This window comes from Apiospora phragmitis (assembly GCF_038363925.1).
Source record: "Apiospora phragmitis strain CBS 135458 chromosome Unknown utg000010l:1.0-9815664.0:1.0-9183399.0, whole genome shotgun sequence".
Classification (NCBI taxonomy): domain Eukaryota; kingdom Fungi; phylum Ascomycota; class Sordariomycetes; order Amphisphaeriales; family Apiosporaceae; genus Apiospora; species Apiospora phragmitis.
In genome coordinates, this window is record NW_027117409.1 from 457,694 (window position 1) to 484,134 (window position 26,441).

General features: G+C 53.5%; 10 protein-coding genes across 10 annotated transcripts; 5 read left to right on the forward strand and 5 right to left on the reverse strand.

The window, feature by feature from the left end:
* Positions 1-393: 393 nt before the first annotated feature.
* PG994_009956 (uncharacterized protein) lies at positions 394-1,414 on the forward strand (the record flags this gene model as incomplete). Its single annotated transcript, XM_066861365.1, has 3 exons — positions 394-754; positions 820-872; positions 902-1,414. 3 exons carry the CDS (start codon positions 394-396, stop codon positions 1,412-1,414), a joined length of 927 nt encoding a protein of 308 aa, XP_066710475.1.
* A 1,554-nt stretch (positions 1,415-2,968) lies between these two features.
* On the reverse strand, positions 2,969-3,979 carry PG994_009957 (zinc-binding alcohol dehydrogenase domain-containing protein cipB; the record flags this gene model as incomplete). Its single annotated transcript, XM_066861366.1, has 1 exon — positions 2,969-3,979. One exon carries the CDS (start codon positions 3,977-3,979, stop codon positions 2,969-2,971), a length of 1,011 nt encoding a protein of 336 aa, XP_066710476.1.
* A 1,091-nt stretch (positions 3,980-5,070) lies between these two features.
* Positions 5,071-6,698, forward strand: PG994_009958 (uncharacterized protein; the record flags this gene model as incomplete). The annotated part of the gene is made up of 2 exons (XM_066861367.1): positions 5,071-5,625; positions 5,652-6,698. The coding sequence occupies 2 exons, from the start codon at positions 5,071-5,073 to the stop codon at positions 6,696-6,698; spliced, it is 1,602 nt and encodes a 533-aa protein (XP_066710477.1).
* Positions 6,699-6,905: 207 nt separating this feature from the next.
* On the reverse strand, positions 6,906-7,847 carry PG994_009959 (uncharacterized protein; the record flags this gene model as incomplete). The annotated part of the gene is made up of 1 exon (XM_066861368.1): positions 6,906-7,847. One exon carries the CDS (start codon positions 7,845-7,847, stop codon positions 6,906-6,908), a length of 942 nt encoding a protein of 313 aa, XP_066710478.1.
* A 737-nt stretch (positions 7,848-8,584) lies between these two features.
* PG994_009960 (uncharacterized protein) lies at positions 8,585-10,404 on the forward strand (the record flags this gene model as incomplete). Its single annotated transcript, XM_066861369.1, has 4 exons — positions 8,585-8,618; positions 9,106-9,395; positions 9,488-9,637; positions 9,814-10,404. 4 exons carry the CDS (start codon positions 8,585-8,587, stop codon positions 10,402-10,404), a joined length of 1,065 nt encoding a protein of 354 aa, XP_066710479.1.
* Positions 10,405-13,250: 2,846 nt separating this feature from the next.
* Positions 13,251-14,033, reverse strand: PG994_009961 (uncharacterized protein; the record flags this gene model as incomplete). Its single annotated transcript, XM_066861370.1, has 1 exon — positions 13,251-14,033. The coding sequence occupies one exon, from the start codon at positions 14,031-14,033 to the stop codon at positions 13,251-13,253; it is 783 nt and encodes a 260-aa protein (XP_066710480.1).
* A 2,100-nt stretch (positions 14,034-16,133) lies between these two features.
* On the forward strand, positions 16,134-17,136 carry PG994_009962 (uncharacterized protein; the record flags this gene model as incomplete). Its single annotated transcript, XM_066861371.1, has 3 exons — positions 16,134-16,301; positions 16,380-16,681; positions 16,851-17,136. 3 exons carry the CDS (start codon positions 16,134-16,136, stop codon positions 17,134-17,136), a joined length of 756 nt encoding a protein of 251 aa, XP_066710481.1.
* An 881-nt stretch (positions 17,137-18,017) lies between these two features.
* On the forward strand, positions 18,018-18,890 carry PG994_009963 (Methyltransferase; the record flags this gene model as incomplete). Its single annotated transcript, XM_066861372.1, has 3 exons — positions 18,018-18,232; positions 18,279-18,693; positions 18,753-18,890. 3 exons carry the CDS (start codon positions 18,018-18,020, stop codon positions 18,888-18,890), a joined length of 768 nt encoding a protein of 255 aa, XP_066710482.1.
* Positions 18,891-23,612: 4,722 nt separating this feature from the next.
* On the reverse strand, positions 23,613-24,153 carry PG994_009964 (uncharacterized protein; the record flags this gene model as incomplete). Its single annotated transcript, XM_066861373.1, has 2 exons — positions 23,613-23,724; positions 23,786-24,153. The coding sequence occupies 2 exons, from the start codon at positions 24,151-24,153 to the stop codon at positions 23,613-23,615; spliced, it is 480 nt and encodes a 159-aa protein (XP_066710483.1).
* Positions 24,154-24,991: 838 nt separating this feature from the next.
* PG994_009965 (uncharacterized protein) lies at positions 24,992-25,972 on the reverse strand (the record flags this gene model as incomplete). Its single annotated transcript, XM_066861374.1, has 1 exon — positions 24,992-25,972. One exon carries the CDS (start codon positions 25,970-25,972, stop codon positions 24,992-24,994), a length of 981 nt encoding a protein of 326 aa, XP_066710484.1.
* Between the last annotated feature and the right edge of the window lie 469 nt (positions 25,973-26,441).

Sequence of the window (26,441 nt, forward strand, 5' to 3'; positions counted from 1 at the left end):
GGTCACCCGTAGCTGGCCACTCGTAGGCCATGTTGTGGATATTAAACCTGGTATACGGACGAAGGTCGACCGTCATGCTAGGTAATAGTAATTACCAAGTAAATTACGAGTACTTACTCACAGGGCTGTTGTTTGGTTCCTAGCATCTAACTGAAAATAAATAGATTGCAGCTGCTGCCCCGCACCTTGGCTGTCCCCCCTTACATCTGAAGACAGATCCAACGAACAACCCGCATAAACTTAGCTGCTACCTTCGCGGCTCTCCCGGATTACTTGCGCTTCCCCCTTCTCTCTCTTACAAGTTTATCATCGGTTTCTTCGAAGCTAAGAAAGAGAATAGAAAGAGAGGACAAGAAATGGCAGCATCCACGAGCAAAATCGCCCTTCCGAAGGTTGCCGACGCCCTCATCGTGGGCGGCGGCCCTCACTCTTGCGCGCAACGTGCACACGGCCATCGTGTTCGACTCTGGCTCGTACCGTAACGTACGAGCGGACCACTTTCATATGCTGCCGACCTGGGATGGCAAGAATCCCATTGACTTCCGTGATGCAGCGAAGAAAAACACACTGGAGAACTATGAGACAGTGTTCTACCAGAATATCGGGATCCAGAAGGCCACCAAGAATGGTGAGCTGTTTGAGCTCACCGACGAGCATGGCAAAGTCTGGCAGGGTCGGACTTGTCCTTGGCAACTGGCGTCGTTGATGTACCAGCGGACATTCCAGGCTTCTCCGAGTGCTGGGGCTATAGCATGTAAGGACCAACACCTACGTGCACTAAAGAGGGGTAAATAGAAACACGAGCTAACCAACATGCAGTTTCCATTGCCTGTTCTGCCATGGGTGCGAGCAGCGCGGCAGTTCCTCCTCGGGTGTGTTAGTCATTGATGACCTCACGCAGATCCCCATCGCGCTACACGTCTCTCGCAACGCGGCCCAGCTCACCAGGTCCGTCACCATCTACACCAATGGCAACACGGCCCTTGCTTCCGACCTCAAAGCGGCTATGGGACCGACCGCCCCATTTGTGGTCGACAGCCGCCGCATCACCAAGTTCATCCTCGGCCCCGACGACAAGACGGGCTTGACGATGCACTTTGAGGATGGCAGCAGCGCCAAAGAGAAAGCCTTCCTCGCCCACAAGCCCAAGAGCAAGCTCAAGAGCGACTTCTTGGCGCGGGAGCTGGGGCTGGCCCTCACGCCGCAGGGCGATGTGCAGACACGCGGGCCCTTCGGCGAGACCAGCCTGTCCGGGTGCTTCGCCGGTGGCGACTGCGCTTCGTTTCTGAAGACGGCCCCGAATGTGGTGAACTCGGACGCGAAAAATGCGGCGGGCTTGGCAAGTCACATCCAGAGCCGGATGTACGGCCAGAAGAGTCTGAGCGAGGCCATGCAGGATATGGGGATGAAATGAGTTTTATGTCTGTGCTCCTCTAGACAGAGATAGATCAAGGACAGTAGGGCTCACGAGATTTCCCGAGGACTCATAAACACCCAGTGCCATAATATTCCTACAGTACATCACCGGTCTAGCGACACGGGCTCAGACGTATGAAGCACACAAAAAGGAAAGTATGAAATGTGCTCACTACCGGACTCGAACCCGTATCCCCTTGACTCTTTCTTGAAATCAATGTGCTTTACCATTAAGCTAAACGAGCCTGGGCAGCTTGGTTGGTTGTGTACTCGGCGATCACCATATTGCCTGCTATTAATCCAAGTCACGGTTTTAGCACTTTTTGAGAGTCGTTTCTTAGGTTAATAGTGAACTCACAGCACCTCACACGGGTCAATCGGGCTTCCGAATGACTCAGAACGACTGGGTGACTCCTAAAGGAAGTCCTTGTGCGCTCTTCTATATACACCGCTCTCGTGCGACACAGGCACCCGAAACCTCTGACGGCAACTCCTCCCTATCCGCTTGGGTTATGTTGCACTGCACCAAGGGTAATATAGACTTTGCAGGACTCTTGGAAATCTCTCGACTCTTGGAACTGATCCAATAGCTTTTGTGCAAAATCACTATGACCCGTCTGCACTAGTTGCTTGAGCATCGTATCGAGCATTTCAGCAGCAATTTCTCCCACGTAGTGTCTCTTTGCTTTGTGGAAAATAGGCTTCTCCTGTTCGTTTAAACCATTGTAAACCTAGTCTAAGCCTTAGCCAGGAGAACAATATTCCGTCATTTCTGTGTTGGTGGTACTTGAGTAACTTGTGCTGTGTAATGAAACCTATAGACAGATCCGTGCGAGGTGATTTGTTAAAAGGATTAGAGACAGAAAGATGAAATGATCCATAAAGAACACCACAACCTTATTATATTGGCGACCTGGGCAAACCAATACGGGGCAAACCAGTGGCAAACAAGCGCTTCCGGGGGACTCCCAAAGAGACAGAGGGAAAGAAAACTGCTCATGGATGACGCACAGCGGAGCAAATGGATAGATCTGACTGGTCTTCTGCTTTGGGAAAACATTCAAAAATGACATTTTAACCCGATCCTGCCATGACATGGCAGGCTGGCCCTGCCTATCTGGCTTATTTGGCCCTCCTCCGGCGCGGCATACAAACTAGACCAAGACGTACCCCGGATATGCTGCAAGAAGGAATTGCCATCGCTATTTTCTTGTGCAATATGTGTGCTGGGTTGAGTAGATAGCAAAGTGATGACGACTGTTGCTCCGACACCTTTGAGATATCGAAAAGAAGGGCCAATATTTCTAAAGGAGTTTCCAGCTTCTTTATCCCTCGGTTACTCGAAAGGGTTATATTCAAGTCCTGTGCGCCTGTGGATGAAATGGAGATGTAGATATATAGGTTTATCTGCTATTCCTTTGCATTATTACTAAGCCCAAGTAGCTTTACCCCTGACTATTAGCGAAGCCCTCCTTAAGGCCCCGTCTATAGTTGCACAACAATCTTCGTTGCCGACACCCCCTTCCGAAGTACTTCGAGCGCATCCTGAATCTTATCTAGTCCCCTTGCCCACGACTTCCGGTTTCGGCCTCGGCACGAACTGCCCCTCCGCCAACGCCCTCGGCAGATAGTCCTCAAAGATCTGCCTCAGGGGCGTCACCGGCCCAATCACCTCAGGCGAAATCAGGATGAACTTGACCTCGACCTCCCCGCCCTCCTCGACGCTGTGCTTCCCCTCTGCGCGGGCGATGAACTTCTTGGTCGGCCCCCCGGGGCCCTCGTCGTGGCGCTTCAGCACGGTGGCCAGGTAGTCCGCCGTCCCGTCGCCGAGCGAGAGGGCGCCCACTAACCACCGCCCGCGCACGGCAGCCAGCAGCTCGTCCTCCACGGTCGGGGAACGGTAGTCGACGACGTGTGCGGCGCCCAGCCCCTTGACGAAGCCGAAGTTCTTGGGCGACGAGGTGGAGACGACCTCGTACCCCGCGGCCGCGGCGAGCTGCACGCCCGTGCTGCCGACGGCGGACGCACCGCCCGCGATGATGACGACGCCGCGGGATCCGGTATCGGCCGGAGTCGGATGCGCGGGGACGGTAGGCGGGTCGAGCCCCAAGTAGCCCTTACCGAACAGGCCCAGCCCCGCGACGATGAGGGCGAGCGGCAGCACGCACCCCTGCTCGACGCTGACACCCTCAGGCAGGGGCGCGGTGAGCCACTCGCGCACGACAGTGAAGCGCTGAAACGCGCCCTCGGCGGGGTTGTTGGAAGGGATGAGTCCCGCGACGGCGAGGACGCGGTCGCCGACGCGGAAGCGGGTCACTCCCTCGCCCACGGCGGCGACGGTGCCGGCGACGTCTTCGCCGAAGACGGTGGGGTAGCGGATGTGCGGGAGGATGGCGTCGCCGAGGGACTGCTTCAGGCAGTCGATCGGGTTGATGCCGACGGCGGCGGTCTGGACGACGAGCTGGCCGGGGCCGGGGCGGGGGTAGGGCGCGGGGCCGACCTCGAGGGGGGTGGCTTTGGGGGCCTTTAGCCAGGCTGCTTGGTTTTCGGGGGTCTGAGGCATGGTTTTGCGTATACGTGTGTGTGTGTGTGTGTATGTGTGTGTGTGTGTATGTGTCAGTGCCGGTTTTTTGTCTTGGGCTCTGTCTTGGCTAATAGGGTTGTGACCGTGATTCACTCTATGTTCAGCGGAAAGGCAGAAAAAGAAAACGGAAATTGAGAACGAGCAGATATAAGTGACATGGCCCCTACAATATGCTTACTCGTGAGCTGGAAAGTGATATATACGAGTACCTACGGCATGTTGAATTGGTATGGGCCTGGGACCGTTCCGGCCGCTTCGCCGGTGTAAGTGCTAAGCTCTCGCTGAGAACCTTTACAGCCGCTCGGAACCGTGCAGGATGTCCGAATACGTGAGACACCCCAACATTGCGATTCCGAGAATCCTTGCGACTTTAGGCATCATCGCCTCTTACATGTAAGCCGGAGGAATCCCACGGGAGGATTGGCGCGCTCAGCTAGTAGTAAGGACCACGGGTATTGGGATTCAGGGGCTTTAATTGTCCCGTAGTGGGACGAAAGTCAGTGGTCCAAAACGGCACGCCCCTTCCCACCAAGCTCGCCGGCCGGCCTCGGAACTCGCGGCTCGGAGACCAATGGCCACACCCGCTCGGTTTCCGAAGATTGAGTCACGTGATCGCCCGGAGGAATTTAAGTCGGAGAATAATCCACCAGTCAGGGCTAGCCAGGTGATGACACGATTAATCTATCAAGATTGTCCTTACTGTAGTAGGTTAAACCCGAAGTCTAACACGTCACTCTGCCTCTAGGGCTGATGTAACAGTTATCGTTGGAATAGTCTATCAAATGACCTGATAAGATTTATCAGCCGGTCACCCAGGCCAACGGGCATCAATGATCTCGTTGACCAGTGTATTTTGGTACTCGCTGTTTGTTTCTATATTCATGTACATATTCATCGCCGCTACCAATTCTAGCGTCCTATTCCGCACAACATTAGGGTGTCTTCTTGGGCCCCATCATCTTACAGTCAGTTCAAGATTGATTAGAGACCTCAACATCTCCGTTGGGCACAGCTAGCACGCTTTAGAACCAATACTATGATAGTAGGGCCCTGAAGATAAATCACACTACATGGCGAATCCAGAACATGGCATCGATGCAGAGGGGTTGCCCCATCACGGGGTTGGATCCCCACAGGACGGAAGCGAAGAGACCGTAACGGAGGAGCAACGGAGCACCGCATCCATCGCACCCGACGCTGGCCAGACCGAGAAGACAGCCGAATCCCCCGAGCGCGCCGCCCCAGTGCAAATTTCATTCCTCCACGAATGCGTCTTCATCGCCACGATATGCACGGCTCAGTTCACCACACAAGTGGGTTTGACCCAAGCACTGGGCATCCTGGACCGGATCGGCGCCAGCTTCGGCGTCACAAACCCCGGGGTCCTTTCTTGGTTCGTTTCGGGCTATAGTCTGACGGCCGGAACCTTCATCCTGGTCACGGGGCGGATCGGCGACCTCTTTGGCTACAAGCGCATCTTCGTGCTCGGCATGCTGTGGTTCGCCGTCTGGAGTATGGTCGCCGGCCTCAGCGTCTACTCGAACCACTACCTGTTCATCTTCGCCCGAGTTCTCCAGGGGCTGGGCCCGGCCGCTTTGCTGCCCAATGGGCTGGCGCTGCTGGGGGTTACCTATCCCCTGGGCTGAGGAAGAACATGGCGTTTGCATTATTCGGCGCCTGTGCCCCCGGCGGTGGTGTCTTCGGCTTCGTCTTTGGCGGCTTGTTTGACTTAGCCTGGTGGCCGTGGGCGTTCTGGAGTTTCGCCATCGCGCTGTTGTTCCTTGCGGCCTTTAGCGCGCTGGCTATCCCATCACGAGCCCGCTCGCCCGACCAAGACAAGGCCATGAGCGAAAAGCTCCAAATGCTCGACATTCCGGGCGCCGTCACCGGCGTCCTCGCGCTGGTCCTGTTCAACTTTGCGTGGAACATGGGTCCGGCCTTCGGCTGGCAGCAACCGTACATCGGCGTCTGCCTCGTCCTCGGCATCGTCTTCGCGGTCTGCTTCTTCTTCATCGAGTCCCGCTGGGCCAAGACGCCGCTCGTGCCCTTCCAGGTCTTCACGGGCGACATCCTCTTCGTCGTCGCCTGCATCGCCTGCGGCTGGGCCTGCTTCGGCATCTGGATCTTCTACACGACGCAGTTCCTCGAAATCTTGAGAAGCGCCCCGCCGGTGCTGCTGGCCGCCTACATCTGCCCCGTCGCCGTGTCGGGCGCGTTCGCGTCCGTGGCGACGGGCTTCCTGCTGCACCACGTGCGCGCGGCGTGGGTCATGACTTTCTCGCTGACGTGTTTTATGGCGGGCGCCATCCTCGTCGCGACCGCGCCCGTGCGGCAGGCGTACTGGGCCCAGCTGTTCGTCGCGTTTCTGGTCATCCCCTTCGGCATGGACACGTCGTTCCCGGCCGCGACCGTCATCTTCTCCGACGCGGTCGCGCGCGAGCACCAGGGGATGGGCGCGGCCCTCGTCGCGACCGTGGTGAACTATAGCATCTCCCTGGGGCTGGGGTTCGCGGGCACTATCGAGTTGAATGTCAACCAGGGCGGCGCCGCGCCGGTGGATGTGCTGCGTGGATACCGTGGCGCTTGGTATTTTGGCATTGGATTGGCTGGGCTGGGCATTATATTGAGTTTGATTTTCGTCGCAAAGGGGTATTGGCAGGACAGCAAGGCGAAACGGAGTTCAGGGGAGGAGCAGTAAACTGGCCTCGCAGTATTGGAGACAAACTGGCGGCGTCTATTTCAATGTCATATTTCGAAGCCATGGACTCAAGTTACGGACATCTCGCTTTTATTGATTCATAATCTAAAACTCTACTCCTAACACTGCATTTCGACCCCTCAAAATCCACTTTGCAGTCGGACTACAGGTAGAACACAACCCCAGCAATAAATTGAAAAAGGGAGTCTAGTCGACGTTTGCCAGAATCTCCATAAGAAGCGCCTTGTCTCTCGTCAGACCCTCCTCCAAGGACGTGAAGGGAATACCAAACTTGGACTGGACAGCGGCGGCTGCGGCCCCGCCCTTGGTGCTGAAGTCCTGGACGTTGGTCAGGAGGTGGAAGGCCTGACCGAAGACGAAGGCCCCCATCCCCTGCAGCTCCTCGAAGGTGCGCTTGACGGCCTTGACGTGCTTCCCGCTGACCCTGTTCATGATGGCCGCCACCTCGTCGAAGTCGAGGAGCTCATTGTAGAGGTCAATTTCCTGGTTCGCGAACTTTCCGAGCGGGCCGTCCAACAAGGCGGCCGCGACGTACTTTCCGATGTCCCCGGCGTCGGTGAAGGGCAGCTTGCTGCCAGGGGTCATCAAGTCGTCCAGCTCGCCGTGGCTCGCGAGGCGCGGGAAGTTCCCTTCGTGGCGCCAGGTGCAGAGGTCGAAGTGGATCACGGCGGGCCGGACGATGGTGTAGGCCTTGAAGCCCGCGGCGCCCCGGACGAGCCCCTCGACCTCGTGCTTGGAGGCGTAGTACGCGTCGAGCTGGCAGTCCCGGACAGCATCCGAGATCCGCAGGGCCTCGTCGTCGGTGCCGACGGTGGAGGAGCTCACGAGGGTCTCGACGCCGGCCTTCTTGGCCGCTTCCAGAATGGTCTTGGCCTGCTGCGCTTCCAGGCCCGGCCGGGGGAAAGTGTTCAGGAAGACGCCCTGGCAGCCCTGGGCGGCTTTATAGATGTCGTCGAAGTTGTGGCTCTCGCCCTGGAAGAGTGTGACGCCGGGGCTTTTGAGGACGGCGGGGAGCTCTTTGTTGAGGTTGCGGATGACGGCGTGGACCTTGGCGCCGGCTGCGAGTAGGTGGGTGATGACCCAGCCGCTTTGGCCGCCGGTCGCTTGGGTGATCAGGTAGGTAGACATGTTTAAAATGTGTTTAATTGAGTTGAGGGTCGGTCTTGTGCTTCTGCGGCCAGGGGCTCTAGTTCTATGTAAAGAGAGTAGTTGAGGGGCTTGTGTGTGTGCGATGTGTGACTGGGCTCCTTCTCTGCATCTCGGGCCAGCAGAATACCAACCATTATATACGCAACTTATGCCCGCAGAATACTTCCATTTCAGCATACCAGAATGCTCTTCGATTGATTGTTAATCAATTGCTGAATCATGTGGGGAGTCACTGTGTTGAGGCCGACTTAATGTTGCATGCCGTCGTCAGTCGAAGACCGTCCATCGCAATGCGATACTCATCAATAGATCCCTATACGTGTCGCGCAGTTCGTGACAGGGGTTCTAGTCTCGTGGAAAGTTGCTTCGGAAGGGGCTCAGTACCGGCTATCTATGGAGACCTGCATGTAAGACGGCCACGGCGGATCGATGCCAACTAGGGGCTAGGGGCTAACTAACCTAGGGAAGTGGCGGCTATGATCTGACATGTTTTCTCTGGGTTTGTTAGCTACCCCCATCAATGGCAACTTTGTCCGACCCCCTTCGGGCCCGGGTATTGACCGAGCTCAGCCCGCTAGCCGTCTCGCCTGACGCGCAGTAATCATCATTTCTCCCACCATAGAGCGTCTTTCCCTTTCCCACCATTCGAGAAAACAGACCGTATCCAACTATTCCCCGCAAAGACATATTACCATGATCCGGATTCCGCACACACAATGAAGGCCCGGAAGAGTTGCTGGACCTGCAAAGGTAAGCGAGTTATCATCATCCTGTGCCCCAAGTCCGGAATATGTCCTAACTCCGTCTTATTTCGACGAACTAGCCCGCAAGCTCCAATGCGACGGACGTCAGCCCACCTGCGAAAGATGCGCGCGAGCTCACAGAGAATGTCAAGGCTATGAGCTACGACTGTCGTGGCCCAGGGATAGCGACAGGAAGCGCGCCATTGTGTGTGGTGATGCACCACCGTCTGCCATGTGCCCCGGTCGAAAGCGGTCTGTCGGGCGTTTCTTCATTAACACTACTTGGCAACACGTCGAACAGTACAACCGGTTTTCTCTACAAATAAAAGCGGCCCAGCGTTTTGATTTTCCTTACTCTTCTTCTATCGGCTCGTGGGGGCAACCCAAACATCAGGCCAGCCATTTGGAGCTCCTCCGTCATTGTGAGTTGGCATTTGACATGACTACTTATATTCACATTATTGCCCCAGAAAGTATATCTAATCTTGGAACAGTCTACAATTCAGCCTATTGCGCGATAGTAACCTTCGACGAGACTACCCCAGCGATCCGGGACTCGCTGATAAGTTTGGCCTTGGCGCAGAAGTCAACGCCCGGCCTGGCTTTATTCTATGCACTGCTTGCCTTCTCTTCGCTCCACTGGTATGGGCTTCATCAGCAGGCAGTCCAACTGAAGATATTGGCACTGCAATATCTGTCTACTTCAGTCAAAGATGGGCCATCCATGCCGGCCGAAGCTGCCACCCAGCATGTGGCTGCTTCCATGTTTCTCGGGTGTTTCGAGGTACGTCCTGCGCCAAACACAAGGCTTTCCCTCCATCCTCCAATTATGACTTGTTCGTTTCAGTCCCTAACCACAAAGTTCAATGTGACCAGATCCTGTTACCATCGGAGAGTTCGGGGGAGTGGCTGTGGCACGTTTGGGGCGCCATGGACATGATCCGAGCAACGCAGCTAGATACTCAAAGTTCATTTGGCTACTTGCTTGACTGGGCTTATTATCATGAGGCACTCTCTCGCTTCGCTGTGCGTCATTGGCGCCACAGGTCGCTAACACTGGAGGCTCCAGACCCAAATAAGTCTGCAAACCTGGATCTACAGTGCCTTCCCCTAACCAGACACCGACCTGTATGTCAGCTACCTTCTTGAAGTCTATGCTGTACTCTTTTTTTAGAATTACGCGCTAATATCACCCACCGCAGGCACCGCCCTGTCCAAATCCTACCTTTGCTATACTAAACCTGCTCTCCGAGATATGCGGCACCCTGCTTGACCCCCGGGATCCAAACAGTCGCGACCCGACTTACCTCGACCGCGTCAATACATTCAAGGGCCAGCTAGCAGAAACCACCCCCACCTCCCTCTCCCCACCCTCGACCACGTCGAAAGCAGACACCGGCACCGAACTGTACCAGCTCGCCACGCGCGTCTACCTCGCCCGCGCCACGCAGAGCCCCTGGGAGACGCCCGCAAGCCTAGAGGCCCTCACGCACTCGGTATTCACGGGCGAAAGCAACGTGTTGGCCTGCCACAGCTGCGAGCACTTCTTCCCGCTCTTCATCCTGGCCTGCGAGGCGCGCCTCGACGAGGACCGCGCCGCCGTCCTCGGCCTCATCGAGCGTACGTGCCGGAACTCGCCGCGCGGCGCCCGCAGCGTCGGATTCGTGAAGATGGCGGTCCAGTCGGTCTGGGTGCAGCAGGACCTGCACGCCGACGGCGAGCTGGTGATGGACTACGTCGGAGTCGTGAGCGCGGTCATTAGCGCCAGCAACAGCATTCCGTCTTTTGTTTGATAGCGCTGTTGTATTCAAGTTGCCCCAACTCACGATGCCATTTCGTAGGTAGCACATTCTTCTCAAAGGGACAAAAAGAAAAGGAGGCGAAAATCGCAAAAGACAAAAAGAGAATTGCTGCACTAGCCGCGAATCGAACGCGGGGCCCATCGATGGCAACGATGGATTTTACCACTAAACCACTAGTGCCTAGTAAGGGGACGGGGCCATTAGTGGAAAACTTGACCGTAAAAACATATAATATTACAGGTGTGGCCTAAGCTAGGTGCCATCGTGTAATTGTTGGGTGGTCGTCGACAGGAAGTGGATGCGGACCCGACACCATACCCGTCTTAGACAGCATCATGAGTAGCGCGGCAGCCAGCTACATTCAGTCTCACTATATCGGTTCTTGTAATGGCCCCATAGGTTCTGTTGCTTTTCCAAGTTATCTACACGGGAGGTCGTATTGGTAGTCGTCTAGGTAGGATGGAAAATAGAATAGGGGACTTGAGGTTCCCCTTTCTAACCACAACTATGTCCTCATCGCTCAATTAACACACTATGTACATATGATCATATTCACTTCCGGCATTCAACCATGGAAATTATCTCTGGCCATTGGTCTCCCTTCCCCCACTTGCTACCATCACCATATACCCGACTGTGAGTCTGGAACATTGGGGCCCTTCACATTTGAGAAACATGGCCACGTAGTTCCTAAATGTGTAGATTCAAGTTAATTCCCGCCACCCAAGTTTGCTAAACGCATGCGGTTCTCCCCTGCCGATGAATGCGTTGGCCGAGTACAAGGGAGCATCGGGTTGGTGCAGCCCACATGCTCTCCGCGCCCGTCGACAATCCGCAGCGTATCGCACTTCTCGCCGACTTAGTACCTCACAGATCGACATATGATGTCGTGTCGGTTCTTTTCTCGGTATACAACTTGTGGCTTCCCATCTCTGATGATGGAGAACGTCGCGCCAGATGAATTGTGACAGATGGTCCATCAACAGGGTCTTCGACAATGGAAGCAACCTTACATCGGGACTCGAAGTTGTCTTTCGGTGCTGACAGAGTAACTACCGTACCTGGAGTGAGACGGCGGGTGTTGGTGCACCGGATCTTCTTGCCAGCATGCTCGGTGGAAAAGGACACTCGGCAAAGAGGGTCCCTGGTTCGTCATCTGGTAGCCCTTGACGAAGAGCTGTAGAACAGTAGACGTCAGTACGAAAACACGGGAAAGGATTGGGAAATTATATTGGTTAGGCAGGTTATTCCGGCTTGGTATCATACCTTGGTAGTGGTGCAAGAGGAAAGATCACCCGTCCGGAACAGTCAGCATTCCTGAGACGGGCCGCCCGTCTGCTCAGCAATAGCGAAGATGGCGAATTCGGTTCATTCGTAGGTGGAAATCACTGCAGTGATCTGGTGGACCTTTGCTTCCTCGTCATCCTGCACTACCGCCGGTGGAGATCAAGCGTGTGGAGAAGGAGGGAGGCGGCAGGGGCCAGTCAGGAGGTGCAGGAGAACGTCCTCGGTGCGGGAAAGTATTGTAACTGATTCTGACACTGAATCTGAGTCTGCGATGTCATTTGAATTGGAAATGGCGTAAGAATTTATCTGACTGTGTGACGGGTTTCCTTTTTCTTGCGATTGGTTGTTGTTGTTCATCATCTGTTGCATTGATGAGGTGCTGTGTTGGCCGGTGGCGCGGCTGATGCCTGGCCAATATCTTTGCACATCCGCGACTGCCTCGCATCTTTGACAACGGTTGACAGCAGGTCGTTCAACGCGACAACCCAACCCTTCAATTCAGATTCGCACGACAGACCACTGAGCCAAACAACCAGAAAAGACGTACAAACGCAGCAGTTCGAATCCCGCCAAGGGCATGCGATTTTACTCCATCCACAACATGGGAAAGAAATAGAAGCAGAAAAAGGGAGAAAAAGAAGAAGCAAAAATTAATGCTACAGGCTTTCCTTGGATATAATCCAAGTACTCATCTGCGTCCAGTGAAACCTAACACGTCGGCCGGCAACAGGGACACGCGAGAAGTCTTGGGGTCCCAAGGAGCACTGTGGGCAACCAAGTGGTTGCAGCAGCTGTGACAGGGGATCCTAGGCGAAGAATTCGTCTGTTATTAGGGTTTATAACGGTACCCTCGTCAGGACCTCAAATTTGTGAGAAACGACCCGGCAATGCACCTTCCTTGTATGCATCCACGCATACGTACCTGCATAGCTCAAAGTCGCACAGTCCACCGCCGACTTCAATACGCACCCATTGACTGCCTGACGTCAATGACCCGGTAGCCACAAGGCTGGGTCATCGGGTACCGCAGCTGCGAGCAAGTCTGGGCTGTTGTCAAGGGTCTACCCAATCGCAGCCAAGCCTTGACCCACGCAATGGCAACGATGTGGCGGTCTACGTCGGTGACGTGCATCAAGACCGTATATCCTTGCGAGGTACATTCGTCGTAAAGAAAGTCGAGGTCCATGCAACTGTTGTCTAAGCGCTGGCGAGAGCCCATACATTCCGGTTGTCTCCATTTCTAAATGCTTTTGAGGGCACGCCGCAACTAAAAGACCCATGTGTATACATACGTCATAAGGCAGCAGTAATGGGGTACGAGGCAATATGTATATATATATATATATATATATATATATATATACATAATCAGGCCTACTAGACACCGTGAAATGGGGTGAAAAATGTCCCAAGGACGAATATGGCCTGGGCTCCAAAACGCGGTCTGGCTTCAATGCTATCTCAGTATGGCCTAGCTGGTGAAGGCGTCGCTTCCCAACTCGTTCTCTCGCCAAAGCTGTCATTTTTCGCTCCTGCCCCGTCCGCCCGACTTAAGCAGCGAGGCCGCCGTCGACCATCAAGACCTGCCCAGTGATGTACGACGCTTTCGACGAAGCCAGGAACGCGACCGCCTCAGCGACCTCGGCCGCCTCGCCCCAGCGCCGCAGCGGCGTCACCTCGGTCGCCGCCTCCAGCAGCGCCCGCGCCGGCGTCTCCAGCAGCGGCAGCACCATGCCCGCGTAGATGACGCCCGGCCCTACCGCATTGGCGCGGATCCCGTGCGCCGCCTCCTCGGCCGCGAGCTGCCGCACCATCATGGCCACGGCGGCCTTGGGCGTCGCCGAGAGCGCGTCGCACGGCACCGTGCGGCTCACGGCGCTCGTGACCAGCGCCACGAACGAGCCGCCCGGGCCGCCCTCCCGCAAAACCGGCACGCCGGCCTGCGCGATGTGGAAGAAGCCGATGACGTCGGTCTCGATGACGCCGCGGAAGGAGGACTCCTGGAATGCGGCCAGCGGGCCCGTGTCGAACACGAGGCCGCCCGCGGACACGACCGTGTGCACGCGTTTGTACGTCGCCACGGCGTGCCGGAAGACGGCCTCGACGGCCGCGCGGTCGGTGACGTCGCAGGCCACCGCGCTCGCCCGGCGCCCGAGCCGGCACACCTCCGCCACCAGGGACTCGGCTTCGGCGGCGCGCGACTTGTAGGTGACGACAACGTTGGCGCCGCGCTCGGCCATCAGGCCCGCGCTCGCGCGGCCGAGGCCGCCCGAGCCGCCGAAAACGACGGCGCAGCCTTCGGGGAATTCGGGCTGGGTGACGCCAAAAGCCATTGTATTAGGTCGTAGATTGGGGGATTGATGGTTGGTGTAATAGTTAGTGCCTTGAAGACACGAAATGCTCTTTCTTTACTTTCTCTTGTAGGAATAAATGAAACAAAACGGTGTGGTCCTTCGCAGCTCCTGATGACTTGCACCCCGTAGAAATATCCAGAACCCGAAGTCGTTCCTATCTGCTACGTGGGAAGTCTTCTGGCGAATCGAAGTCAGCACTAAGGTGCATACGAGAGGCGCATACGAGAATATCCCTCCCTGTTAAAGGGAGGGAAATGATTTAGTTACCCCGTTACCCTACCAAGTCCTCCCCACGAGTCCCGTAATTAAGTACAGTGATGGGTGACCCCGGCTGCCCCCAACCAGTGCTCTCTCACCCCTGGAAAGGTATCGAGTAACCCAAACCCATATCCGCCTGGCTGTTGGTTCGCAGCCTCCTGTCATGCATCACTTCGAGGTTGCGGGAGTGATGCACATCTTTAGGCCTTGTTTATTGCTGCAACAACCAGGGACGGGTGCGTCTTGATTCGCCGCTCTTAATGGCGTAAGGTTTACGCACAGCCAGGAAAGATCACTGGGATCACCGAATATGATACGATACTAGAACTAGTGGTAGAAATTATAGCAGGCCCGTTCAATCACAAAGTTCAGACTACCCTCCTGGCCTATGGGACGACAGTTCGCTGTCGGACAGGGCACTTTTCTGAATGAGGCTTGGAACCCAGGGTTCTGGCCTTGAAAACGAACGTCCGTGTGGTGTGGGGGTGTCACTTTGACCCAACTACATGGGGGCTACTCTTCGGATTCCGGCTCGGATTCCAAGAGCCGCAGTCCGGCTATCGCCGCCGCCCGGATAGCCCGCGGAGTAGGCCTGTCACCCCAAGTTTAATAGGGATCACTTGTCTATATACAAGTAGATAAGTAGTGATCTACCTGGCTATAGGATAAGGAAACGGCGGTGAGGCGAAATAAAAGGGGTAATGCGTAGCTGAGCATTTTTTAAACTTTTTTCATTCTTTGATTCCATTTTCAACGAAAGTATTCAATAATAGCCCCCTGAAGATCTTAGAATGCGTCGAGTGTGGCCCCTAGTTCCTCCGAGCCACTCCGGAGGCGGATTTAACCGGGTACAGCTCCCCAAGAATCCCCACGCCAAGACCTAGTTCCTCCGGATCCCCATAAGGCTACTTGGACCGGCGCCGAAACCGAGCACTGGGCTTGGTGACGCACCGCTGGGGTTTTCGAGCAGCGGGTTCTGCCGTGATATGTACACTACCTACTTACGTATACCCATTCTCCAACCCTTACATGGTTCGATATGATAGGGTACTAAACACGGACTTGAGTCAGTCGCAGCTGGGTGGCGGGTAGGGAGTGTGGTCTCGATGTAAACAACGAGAGCGAGGGCAGCTGTGGGATGTTGGCGTGGTGCCCGAGTCAGAATACTTGCATGAACAGGATAGGGGGGCGGAACAGTCACGCTGATTCCAAGCGAAGCAAGAACTCTAGTATAATGTGGGTGCTCATACAAAGTTAAAGTCAGGCGGGCTAGCTGTCAAGTGTCTGTCGTCGGAAGCAGGAGCTCGCCATACGAGAGACAGTCTATCCTTAAATTATTGTATTTCTTATGATCTACTCCAGGTCTCCTCGCAAAAAGTTTGGACTGTATGCGTGCCTATTACCAGCTGCGATCACACCAGTCCTAGGCGAAGCATGATTTCACCAGCCTTTGACGTAGTATTCATATGTGTTTCAAGTGAGATGCTGGATGTATTTCCTACAGAGAAGGCCTGAAGTCGAAACGGTGTCCGCCGAGTTATAATAATTCAAGGATAGACCGATAACAACGAAATAACGAGCGACTCCTGCTGCTCTGTGCGCCCGCTCACTATACTGGTTACGCTCTCTCTGCCGGTTGGAGGGAGGGCCTCCAGTACGAATTGCAGTGGAACAGGCATAAGTTACCCTTATAACAACAACTTGAGACCCGTCCAATGCCATCGCTCTGGACCCGAAAAGCCCAATTCGTTCACCCGTTTTCCGATTATCAACCGCAGGCCGCACCTTGACCAGAGACGTTCTGGAAAGGCAGTTTCCGCCATGGTGTATGTGTTCCCAATTGGGCGTGATAGCCAGAAGGCTATCATCGGGGGCGCCGTCGTTTTCTCCTTGCTACCGATGACTGCCGTTGCCCTGCGAATGGTGGCGCGGTCGAGACTTAAGAATCGCACTCTTGACCTGAGCGACTGGCTCATCGTCTTGGCATGTGTAAGTTTCTTCTCCGCGTTCGAGTATTCCAGTTCTATCTCTACAGAAAGTCTCCTCTAACGAAATGCAATCCTTCAGATCGTCGCCGTCGCGTACCAAGCCCTTGCAGTCGCCTGCGCTGTGGTTGGAGGGATGGGATACCACATGACCGAGGTCCTTGCGATGGCAAGACCGGATGCGGTCACCCTTCTCATGGAGCTCGTCACCGTGGTCGTCATCTTCTGGTCGGTCAGCCTCGGGCTGACGAAACTCTCAATCCTCGCCCTGTACACCAAGATCTTCTCCATCGGGAGCTTCGTCCTGATCACGCAAGCCTGCGCCGTCTTCGTCGTGCTCTGGTCACGGTCCTATCCATCTGCGCCTTTACCATCGGCACGCCGGTGGGCCTTGTGGTTATGCTCCTCCCCATGCCGTATATTTACGGCCTGTCGCTACAGCTGTACAAAAAGATTGGGTTAATGGTGACCTTTGGTATCGGGCTTGCGTAAGTGGCCGTGCTCCTGCTTTCCGTCTTCTTCTGACTGCACCAGCTAACATATGGCGATACAGAGTCTGCACTGTCAGCGCCGTCCGACTCGCCGAGATCATCAAAATCGACATGAGCGACTTCCCCTTTTCCGGCGGTATCTCCCTCATGTTCAGCGCACTGGAACCCTCTATGCTGGTAACGGCAGCATGCATCCCGCTTCTCCGCCCATTGGTGTCTCGAGACAATTCGACACCCACAGCCAGCAGCTACGCCCGAGGCAACACTACAGGCAACACCGGACCTCGCTCTGCTCCTCGGATGGGGGGATTCTCGGAACTCCCAGACGACGACGGCTCGACGAGATAACTACGCGTGGGACAGTCCAAATTTGCTGCTGCGGCAGACGGTGCTTCCTTTGATTTCTCCGACGGAGCTAATAACAGACGCAGCAACTTGGAGTTGAAAACCATCACGGTCAAGAGGGACTGGAAGGTTGTTGAATCCTCCGCTGTCTGAACCAAGTTAGACAACGTCCGGTTCACACAACCCAAAGTGTTGTTTTGATAGCCTGGATTATATGAATAATCGTTTCGGCTTAACGAAAGAAAAACTAAATTTCGCGTATATTCTACTTCCCCGCGGTCTTATCACAGCTCTTGTATTAGTACCGATCTATTATTTATTTAAATATAGACGGCTATTAGACTTTATTGTTACTTCTTTAACCGACTTCAGTAAGTATATCAACGATGTAAGTAGGCACAGATAGTTGCACGTTCATGCCTAGCGGTAGACGATTACCCTGAGCCAAACTATCAGAATATATACCTATCTCTTGGCATCTAGCTTTATCCCTGGAATTGATCGACAAAATAAGTGAGAAAAAGAGTAATACCGCGCAGCCAGCTCCGAGAGACCCGAGAATCCCTCTTCCACCCTGTAGGTCAGTTGGCAGATGGCTCAATTCAGGCGGCGCGAACGACGTGCTAATGGCTGCATGTTATTGATTACAAACCACTCGTCAGAGTGCGACCGACCAACCGACACATCTCCATTGCGCAGCCTGGGCCATCTCTTTGACGCCCAGGGAAAACCACCTCGTGCTCTTAATCTACCCATCTTGCCATCCCACTTCTAGGTTAGCAGTCAACAGTTTCGGTCGTCCGCTGGCATCCGTTCTACATCCTCGAACCTTCCTAATCAACATCAGATCAGCATACGAGTCCTCTACGCTGAATCCTGTCACCATGGCTAATTCTTTCCTTCCCAAGCAAACCATCGAGTTCGACGGCGCTCTCCTGGAAGAGCTCCAGGGAAACGTCAGCGACAAGATGGCCCTGACGCTGCTCCAGGAACTGGGCCTGTCGAGCATGCCGTCGTCGTCGGCGATCCACGACAACGGCTGCGGCTACGGCGTCGTCACCATGGCCGTCATGGCCGCCAACCACCCGCCGGCGTCCAGGTCCACGCCACCGACGTCAACGACATGTACCTGGCCGAGCTGCAAGCCACCCTGGCCCAGCAGAACCCCCCACCTGGCCGGTCACGGTTCGCGAACATCCGGACGCCTGTGCCCTCGCCTTTCCGGACGCGACCTTCGACCTCTCGGCCGCGACCTCCGTGTTTGCCGGCCTGCCCGATGCCGCCGCCGCCGCGGCGCACGTACGCCGCACCCTCAAGCCCGGCGGCACCGCCGTCGTCGCCGTGTGGAAGGACATGTTGTGGCACACGGCGCCGTGCGCGCGCGCACCACGCCACGCGGGGGGCTGCGGACGAGCCCCTCGCGCCCTTCCTCGGCGTGACCTGGTACCAGAAGGCCGAGCTGGCCCAGGACGCCGCGGCCTAGGGCTGGAAGACGCCGGGCGACGAGATTGCGTTCGTCGAGCGGGCCGAGTGGTTGGAGCTGGGCGCCGACTTACGGCGGTGGGTTACGATCACCTAGAGCTTCTTAGCCAGGCCGGCGGGGGCGCTGGAAGCGGTAGGACGAGGACAGGTGGGAGGAGGCGGTCGATGCCGTTTTGGAGGAGCTGCGCCAGCGCTCTTGGAACAAGCTGGAAGATGGCGTGCACAAGATTCGCATGGTTGCGGATGTTGCCATCATGAAGAAGAAGCAGGGATAGGAAAAGGCGGATGGAAGGAATCACGAGAGTTATGGTGCCCAAAAACCGCGGTAATTGGCCATTCTCGCCACCAGCCGTCGCGCTGGATATTCTTGGTCGGAAAGAGGGAGCGAGCGATATCAAGATGTATGGTATTATAGGCTCGTCTTACGTGGAAGTAGACTCGTCTGCTTCCCTCCCTACTTACTGCCTCTGAGGTCCCGCTCCCTGGAGCCCTGGCGTCTGAATCGGGGCAAATGAAGGAGGGAACCTCCTTCCCGCGGATGAACCTTCTAGCGGTGCACCAAATGACTAGACAAAGGCAGATACTGACGGTAGGTAATGCTGGTAGGCCAGCGGAGGCTACCACCCTTGGGCATCGTTGATATTCCATATGACGGGACTCGTGATCTTTGGCAACTGCCTGGAAAGGACCAGCCGAATTTTCCTTCCGTTGATGCTACTGATCAGTAAGCTCCAGGTTCTTTGTCATGCATGCAATCTTGTTTTAAGTACCCTAACCACTTAACCGTCCTACCACATAAGCAGCCACCTAAATTTAACACTATATAATATCGTAACCCAAGTTTATTTTATTAATAATTATTTAAAAAATAATCGTAAAATTATAGCTTTATTGAATTTTAATTTTAATATAGTTAGTAATATTAGAATCGTTTTCCGAATTTAAGCTAATAACTTAGATCGCCTTATTTTTACTCGATTTATTTTAGGGGTTATATTGCTAACCTATTATTCCATCTTTAATTACTATTATATCCTATATTGTAATAAAGGCCCGATTAGGGTTTTTAATCGCCTGACGGGTTTTAAGCTTACGTATTTTATTTAACTCGGCTTATAAACGGTTTTTCTTTTATTTTAATCTAGTTAATTAAGCGTTTAAAAAGTCGAGCCCCTTTTTTAGTTTATAGAATAATAGTTTTTTATAAGTGCTATTAAGCTGGATATCCCTATTCCGGGCCAGGGCTTTGATATAACGTATATACCGGGAGCTAATAGGTATAGGCGCTTTTTAAATAAGGGTTTACTAGTCGTTAAGTTATTTAAGGCGTGAAGGGATTATTTTTTAGTTACGGCCTTGCTCGTATTTATATAGCCGGGAGTTTAAAGGCTTAAAAATATCCCGTGGGTAGATTCCGGTAGCTTATTACCCGTTAGTTATTATTTTAGGTTTAAAGGCTAATTTCCGGGCTTTATATTATATTTAAATAAAGTTAACCTTACTTACGTTTATATTAAATATTAATTAATAGCGAAGAGTTAAATAATTCCGGATTTTCCGCTTTAATATAAAGAATGAACTTAGATTTAAAGGCTATAATACGTAAGAAATATATATTAGGAAATATAATAGCTAAATTTTATTAGTTATATATTTAATTATAAAATAATCTTATACGTAATTACCGTAGCCGTTTAAAATAAGTAGCCGCTATTGCTCCGGGTCCTCCGGTTTTGTCCGTAATAGGTAAATATTTTGTAATTATATTATCGCTAGCTCGTTATTAATTTATCCTTTAAATAAATAAGCGAATAATTAATCTTTAATATTTATCCGTAGGTTATAAAAGTCGTTACCGCGGTTTAAAAACTATTATTATTATACGCTTACGTTTTTAAAAATGATTAAAAAGGGTAGAATAATATTATCTATACTTATAAACTTTACGGCGGTCGCTTATTCGCGATAGGCGGTATTTTAAATAAAGACCTTAATTAATTCGGCTAGGCTAATTATATAATAATTATAATTTAGGCTTATAATATTATTAATTTTATTTATATTATAAATAAATCGGGGGGGAATATCTTTAATAAAATTCTAATTTAAAATTAAAAAAAGAAGCTGGATATTTTTTTCGAATATATAATAAAGGCGCCGGAAATCTATCGTTATAATTAATATGGTTTTAAATTTAAGATAACGGGTAATAAATCTCTTTACTTAATAAATTCTAAAAAGTAGGGCGGGCTGGTCCGTCTTAAATAGCCGGGCGACGAATAGCCGGAACACGTTATATTTAAGGGTAAGGCTTAACTACGCCTATTGGATAGCCTAGGTCTTAAAATATTCCTCCTGGGTAAAAGAGGGTCCTGGCGGACTCCTTAGACTCGGTCCGAGTCGGTCTGCCCCTAATTCTATTCCGCAAAGTGGCTCGGGGTACCTTAAGTTTCTTAGAGACTGTACGTTCCGATTCGCTAGCTTATACGGCTAAAATGGCACGCTAAATGGCGGATTCGGGGGTTAGGATAGGCATGGCTAAAAAGCACGAGAAGTGACGATTCTGGCAATATCCTCTGATTATTAATAAGCGGGTTGGATGCAGACTTATATGCGAAAAGGGGGTCAGGGGGCTTCGCTTATCGGTAGTTAATTTAGGTGGCTGCTTACGTGGTAGGACGGCTAAGTGGTTAGGGTGCTTACTCACTAGACTTCCTCCAGCTCCTAGGGGACTCATCAGAAGGCTACGCGACAATGAACAGTTCACTGACGCCAAGATTGCCAAACGCCGTGCTCTTCGTGCAGCCAGACAGGACAACATGTCGGCTATGCTTGGAAATGATGAAAAGGGGCGGAGTTCTGTCCGAAAACTGAAATCACCTCCAACTGCACAGCTCTCATCCTCGGTGGGTCAGGAACGATTCCGAGTACCCTTTCAGGCACGACGTAATACTTCCTGCGACGAACCCTGCGGCTTTGGCCAAGGCTGGCAGAAGAAGTGCGCTCAGCCGTTTCTCGGGAGGCCGATATCGCTATGACCGGGACCGGAAAACTCCTATATGTCAATGCTGTCATCACGGAAGCATTGCGCATGTGCCGGTGTCCCGAATTCTTCCCTGCATTGGTTCGACCATGGAAGATTGTTGTTGCGGCAAAGAATTTGCACCCGGTTATTCTGGGTACCGCAGCGATGGTTCCCGTGGAGTGACTGCGGGGATGGATAGCCCATCACATACACGACTTACCCCTTCATGGAATCCACGACGACCCGAACAGAGGATACCCAGGCCCCACCCCGAAACTACCCCGAAAGAGCCTCCAAAACCGGACAGTGGGCTGGGATGCTGCAGGCCTTGTGTTCCCCAGATTCCCTCCCGTCAATCTGATTATCCCGGATGCCCCGGCCCCTGTTCTTCGGCTCTTACAGCTTGACGTCGGCGACTCGCTTAAACCAAGCTGCTCTGCTCAGCCATTCGCGATCGGTCCAAGGAACTGTATCGGAATAAACCTAAGCTATCTTGAATTGCGTTTGGTTGTGGCTAAGGTGCTATGAAACTTCGATTGGCAACTTGATGGAAGCTGCTTATACTGGTTTGATAACCTGGTTGAATAAGTACCTACATTGGATGGGAACAGACTCCACTTCTGGTGTGTTTGACACCCAGACTGATGGACAGGGGGAGGACGAAGAGGACCGTCATAAGACCCATGTCACGAATCCTGTAGGGTTCTTCATATCGGTTATTTCCGCTTGCTGCGCCTTGCTACGTAAGCATACTGCCATTGGATGATGTCGGTGGTATTACATAACTTCCTCGGTGCATAAGGTCGGGGTACGATATCTACCAGTAAAATACGTCAAGCTCCCAATAGAGTAGTTTTGCTAAGTATCTGCTGTGTTATACCCTAAACAGCGGTTTACCTACTCATATAACAACACCCACCTGCCTACTAACTAGTTCAATATTGAATTCAAAAGAATCACTAGCCGTCGAAGAAGGCTCAACTGGGGTCGAGTTCCTCAAAAGTCGAAGGCGGTTAGGTTAAGAACTGCTGGCTGCGTCCCGTAGACTGTATGTAGTCTTGCTGACCGGATCACCGTAAAATGTTAGTTCCTTTGCACCTTATGCCGTCTGTAATCCGAGGTATGCAATCCAAGGTATATACTTGGATATACGTGTTTAAGGAAATTGAATGCCTGAGTAGGCACCTCGCTCAGAGCCATCCAGAGTCCGTTGGATTATTGTAAGGGCATTGGATCTTGTCCAGCCGTCAGGTCAGACGTAAATAGTGTTTCCAGTAGTTCGGGGGCCCGTAGCTATGCATTCACTCCATCTAAAGATCCTCCGTGCCCTCCGCCGGGGCCGCGAGCTTCACGGAGGCAGTTCAGCTGCCCCAGCGTCCCACCAGCAGCTCGGCATTATACCAACTTCAGCACAGTCGGCGAGGAATGTACCGAGGTTTGCGGCATATCGAACAAGCTGAGTGAGCGATATCCACCGATCGGGAAAGTCACGAACAATGCAAGGAAGATGGATGCCTGGAAGAGCCCATTCCCGCCGTGGTGAGCAGGAAGGGGAGCGAGCTGTTGTTACTCTCTCCTGCTATTCCAGCCCTGTCTAAGAAGGATTACTAGATGACAAGACCCGGTCTCACCCATGTACGTACACGTAACCATTTGACTTGATAACTCAGATTTGGCAATGATCGGCCATGATCGGCCATCTTCTAAGAATAGGCTTCGTCCATAAAAGCTAATCATTTCCGGCTCCCGAAGATGCCCCATCATCGACCCGCCTTACCCACTCAGCTAGGAAGGGAACGTATATATATATATATAGCAACAAATCAAAGAAGACGGCAATGTGACTCAGGTGATGTATAATAAAAGGCTATGTGCAGATTCGTTACGGAGTAATTACATGATAGACATGAACCATGTACATAGTTCCAACTTTTCACCACCAGCGCCTTTCGTGCCGTCGTAATCAAGACATCTAGGCAATGCCGAAGGACGTCTTGGGGATGATGGCGAAGGACGCGGGAGGGGAGCCACTGCCACGGTTGAAGGTGGTGTTGGCGACACCGGTGTAGTTCCAGTAGGTGTTGCTAGAGGGGGGCAGTCAGCAAACAAGCTCCCTTTTTCTGTCTCATTGGAGGGAAAACTTACTCTTGAGTCAGGTCAGCAAACTGGAAGCTGACCTGGATAGGCACGACGGTCCTGGAGCCCAGCAGCTCGGACGGCGTGTTGAGGCGCGACACCATGGTGCCCCCGACGTAGCCCTCGATCTTGCAGGGCGCGTACTGGGTGGCGATGCCGCCGTCGTGGGAGGCACCCGAGCAGCTGGCCTGGAAGGCCGGGCGGGCCGGGTAGTCGCTGGTGGCGGCGCCCGCGATCTTGAACTCGTAGCTGCAGTCGTCGTTGGTGCAGCCGGAGGTCCACTCGGTCACGTCCCACTGGTAGTCGGCGGCCCGTATGGCGACGGGGGTGGCCGCGGCCGTGGCGGCGAGGGTGGCGAAGATGGTGGAGGCACGCATTTTGATGGTTGGGAGTTGGGAGTTGGAAGTGATTATAGATTATTATTTGAGTATTTTTTGGTTTATGGTAGAAACGAGGGAATGGTAAATATCGTTGGAGTTGATATTGCCGGTGGGTGAAGAGGAAGCAAAAGTAGAAACTCGACCCGACGGACGTTGGATTTAAATATTGAGTCGAGATCAGACGAGGACCCGAAATTAGTTGAGCAGCAGGGACAACACTTCGGATGGCTCAGCCTCTCGCAACGTCACCCGAGGGCCCCGGTAGTGACGATCGTTTCCACTTTGGAAGGGGAAAGCCGTAAAGCCGTAAAGCCGTTGTTCTATGGGCACCTCGTACTGCCCGTTCCTCGATGCAGTAGCATTGGGGGAGGAATACGAGGTCGCATTGCTGGGTAAATGAACGCTGCTGGCCCTAAACTGGGCTTTCGATGGAGAGGCGACTCCACCGCAACTGGATCGCGCGCCTCGTGCATTGCATCGCCAAGAGTCGCGAATCTTGGACCGAGGGGCGGAACAACCCACGGGCCGGCAATTGCTGTGGAGGCATAAACAATGCAGGGGTGCTCTGAGTCTGGCCAGCATCATGACTGGCATTGTTCCTTGTTGTTGGTCACGAGAACAAGGCAAGCCAGAGTTTACGTAACAAAGCGGTCTTGTAGCCGCAGGCAGTGTTAGCATGAATGAAGACATTACCTACAGATTACTTACCTCAAAGTCAAGGCTCAACTCCTTATTCGAGTGCTTGACAACAAAACCAAGCTCAGGCGGTTTAGGACTGAAGGCCGTGCCCTGTCCATGTGCAAAAATAAGTCCCTGCAGGGTCCAATTGAGCGCTTTATCTCCTATTCTTCAACTTCGTATCCAGAGCTGCTTCGAGCAACGACGTGCGCCCCTTCTTGTGAAAAGTGTTGATTAACCGTAGCCACCGTTCCAAGATGATGCGCAGGTCGTTCAGCAGCTCGTCCTCCCTAGCCTTGTCGTTGCCGTCTTCGCTCGCCCACTCGTACACCGCGTAGTCCAGCGAAAGCGCCCTGTCGCTGCCGACTTCGCCCGCCAGCTCGCGCACCACACAGTCCAGCGAAAGCGCCTTGTCGCAGAACTGGGCCGTGAGGTCGCGGGCCGCCGCCAGCCGGGCCAGGATGCCGTCGCGGTGGTCCCAGTCGTCGCGGACGGCGTCCACGGTCGCGGGCCGGCAGTAGTCCTCCAGCTCGGTCATCCGGGCCATGACGAGGTAGAAGGCGTCCGTGATGACGGCGAAGCACGCGCCCAGCGCCGCGACGAGCTCCGGCATGTGGAGCAGCGCCGCAGCGAGCCGGTGGCGGGTCTGGTCAGTGGCCTCGTAGGCTCGGGTCAGGTCGTTCTTCAGGTTCGCGAGCGTCGTGAGGGCGTGCCTGGCCACCTGCTTGAACCACTGCGCCGGCAGCCTCCCTTCGGACCTGTCCAGATCCATGGGTTTGGGCAGGCTAGATGCTGCTACTGCTGATGCTGATGCTAAAGCGACTGATACTGGTGGCGGCGGCGGGTTTGGAGGAGCAAGGGCCGATTTGTGTCGTACAGTCTCCTGCTGGAACCGCACATCCTGCTGTTGGCGGGCGGCGCCCAATGTGTCCTCCTGCCTGAGCTGTTCCAGGGATTTGGTGCGCGTGCCCCAACAACCGAGGACCCGCCACGCTTTCTGCGCTTTCTCGATCTCCTGGGCTCGTTCCTCTTTTCTTACGAACTGTTGGATGTATTTGAGCCATCGATAATATCCTTCTCTGACGCCGTAAAAGCCCGAGTCACGGGTGATATCGAGGATTTGGAAATGATCCGCCATCTTAGGGAAGTCGATCGAAAAGGGTGCTCAAGTCCTGGAAGAGTTTGGATGTCTGTCGGATGTCGTGGTAATGGTCGGTAAATTCGGGTGATGCGTGTCGCGTCGCGCGGTCGTTGAATCTAGACCCCGATGGGCCTTTTGGGACAAGGAGGACGTCAGCGTATTATACACGATGCCGTCAAACTCTTTGTCTGGAAACATAGCACTTGGTAACGTACAATGGCATTGTGCGACTGAATTACAACTTTTGCAAGAGGCTTGGGAGCAAACAAAGCTTGTGTGTTCTGTCTGCCGTGGGGTCACGTCGCTCATCCACAGGTTGGTCAACATACCTTCCAGTGGATTAGGGAGTTTTTGGGCCCTGAGAAACCCCTGAACGACCTGAAGATGCATGCAGTAATACTCAGTCCCTCCACAGTTCGAGGCTGCCTCGTATCGTTTGTGCACTCCATTCGATATGTATCTTAGG